This window comes from Octopus bimaculoides, chromosome 25 (assembly GCF_001194135.2).
Source record: "Octopus bimaculoides isolate UCB-OBI-ISO-001 chromosome 25, ASM119413v2, whole genome shotgun sequence".
Taxonomy (NCBI): domain Eukaryota; kingdom Metazoa; phylum Mollusca; class Cephalopoda; order Octopoda; family Octopodidae; genus Octopus; species Octopus bimaculoides.
This window is the reverse complement of record NC_069005.1, coordinates 29,119,284-29,120,259: the sequence shown is the minus strand read 5'-3', so window position 1 is coordinate 29,120,259 and position 976 is coordinate 29,119,284. Positions and strand designations below refer to the sequence as shown.

At 44.3% G+C, this 976-nt stretch overlaps 1 protein-coding gene across 1 annotated transcript in view; it reads right to left on the bottom strand.

Moving 5' to 3' along the window:
• LOC106883896 (NAD(+) hydrolase sarm1) overlaps positions 1-976 on the bottom strand; it is a 125,880-nt gene that overhangs the window by 5,264 nt on the left and 119,640 nt on the right. Inside the window, exon 7 of the mRNA XM_052976646.1 lies at positions 777-900. Coding sequence (XP_052832606.1) covers positions 777-900 — 124 coding nt within the window. The remainder of the gene's footprint in view (positions 1-776; positions 901-976) is intronic.

The following is a 976-nucleotide window of genomic DNA, read 5'->3' as shown; positions in this document are numbered from 1 at the left end:
TGGATGGTTTGACAGGAGCCGGCCAGGTAGAAGCCGACCTCAGGTCATTGTGTCTGTTTTGGTAGGGGTTTTACAGCTGGATGCCCTTCTTAACACCAACTTCTTTGCAGAGTGGGCTGAGCACTTTTTACGTGGCACCAGCACAGGCGAGGTTGGTTTGGGCATGGTTTTTACAGCTGGATGCCCTTCCAAATGCCAACCACTTTACAGTGTGGACTGGATGCTTTCTACCTGGCACCGACACCAGCAGGGCCACCAAGTAACTTGCAAGACAAGGGAATTTGAGAGGGGGCAGGGGTCATCTGAGCAGGTGATCCGGTGTCAGATGATGAAAGGTTAGAGTGTGACAGAGAAACAGAGACAGGAGTTTTGCTATAGAGGAGGTACATGGTTACCCAGTCAGAGAGAGAGAGAGAGAGAATGAGAGAGAGAGAGAAAGAGAGAGAGAGAATGAGAGAGAGAGAGAGAAAGAGAGAGAGAGAGATTGGGAAATAGCAAAAGTGCAAGAAAGAGAAAGTGAGAGATAGTGGTGAAATGGCAGGGTATACTCACCCTGGCACAGTCTTAACTTAACACATGATATTAAAACAAAGGTGTATCACAACAAAAACATGGAGATAAAAGAGTTAATAGTCCCCCCACCCCCATCAGATTTTCTTTTTGTTTTTTATTTTTCACTCTGCACCACCACATCTTAAATTCACACGCACACGTGTACATGCACACAAACATCTAGTATGCATCAAGCAATAACCCAGTCTGATTGATCTATCTACCTTGCGAGTTGTGAACCATTTGATCTTCTGTAGCTGATAAACACATCGATTTTCTTTTGTACCCGGCGTATGTCGCTTGGGTCTTCCTCTATGGTGGTAAACTGTGAATTTGGCATTGTTAACACTGTAGAAAAGACAGAGAGAAAGAGAGAGAGAGAGAAGACAGACATGTTAGATAATTAATAAATTATTACTGAACG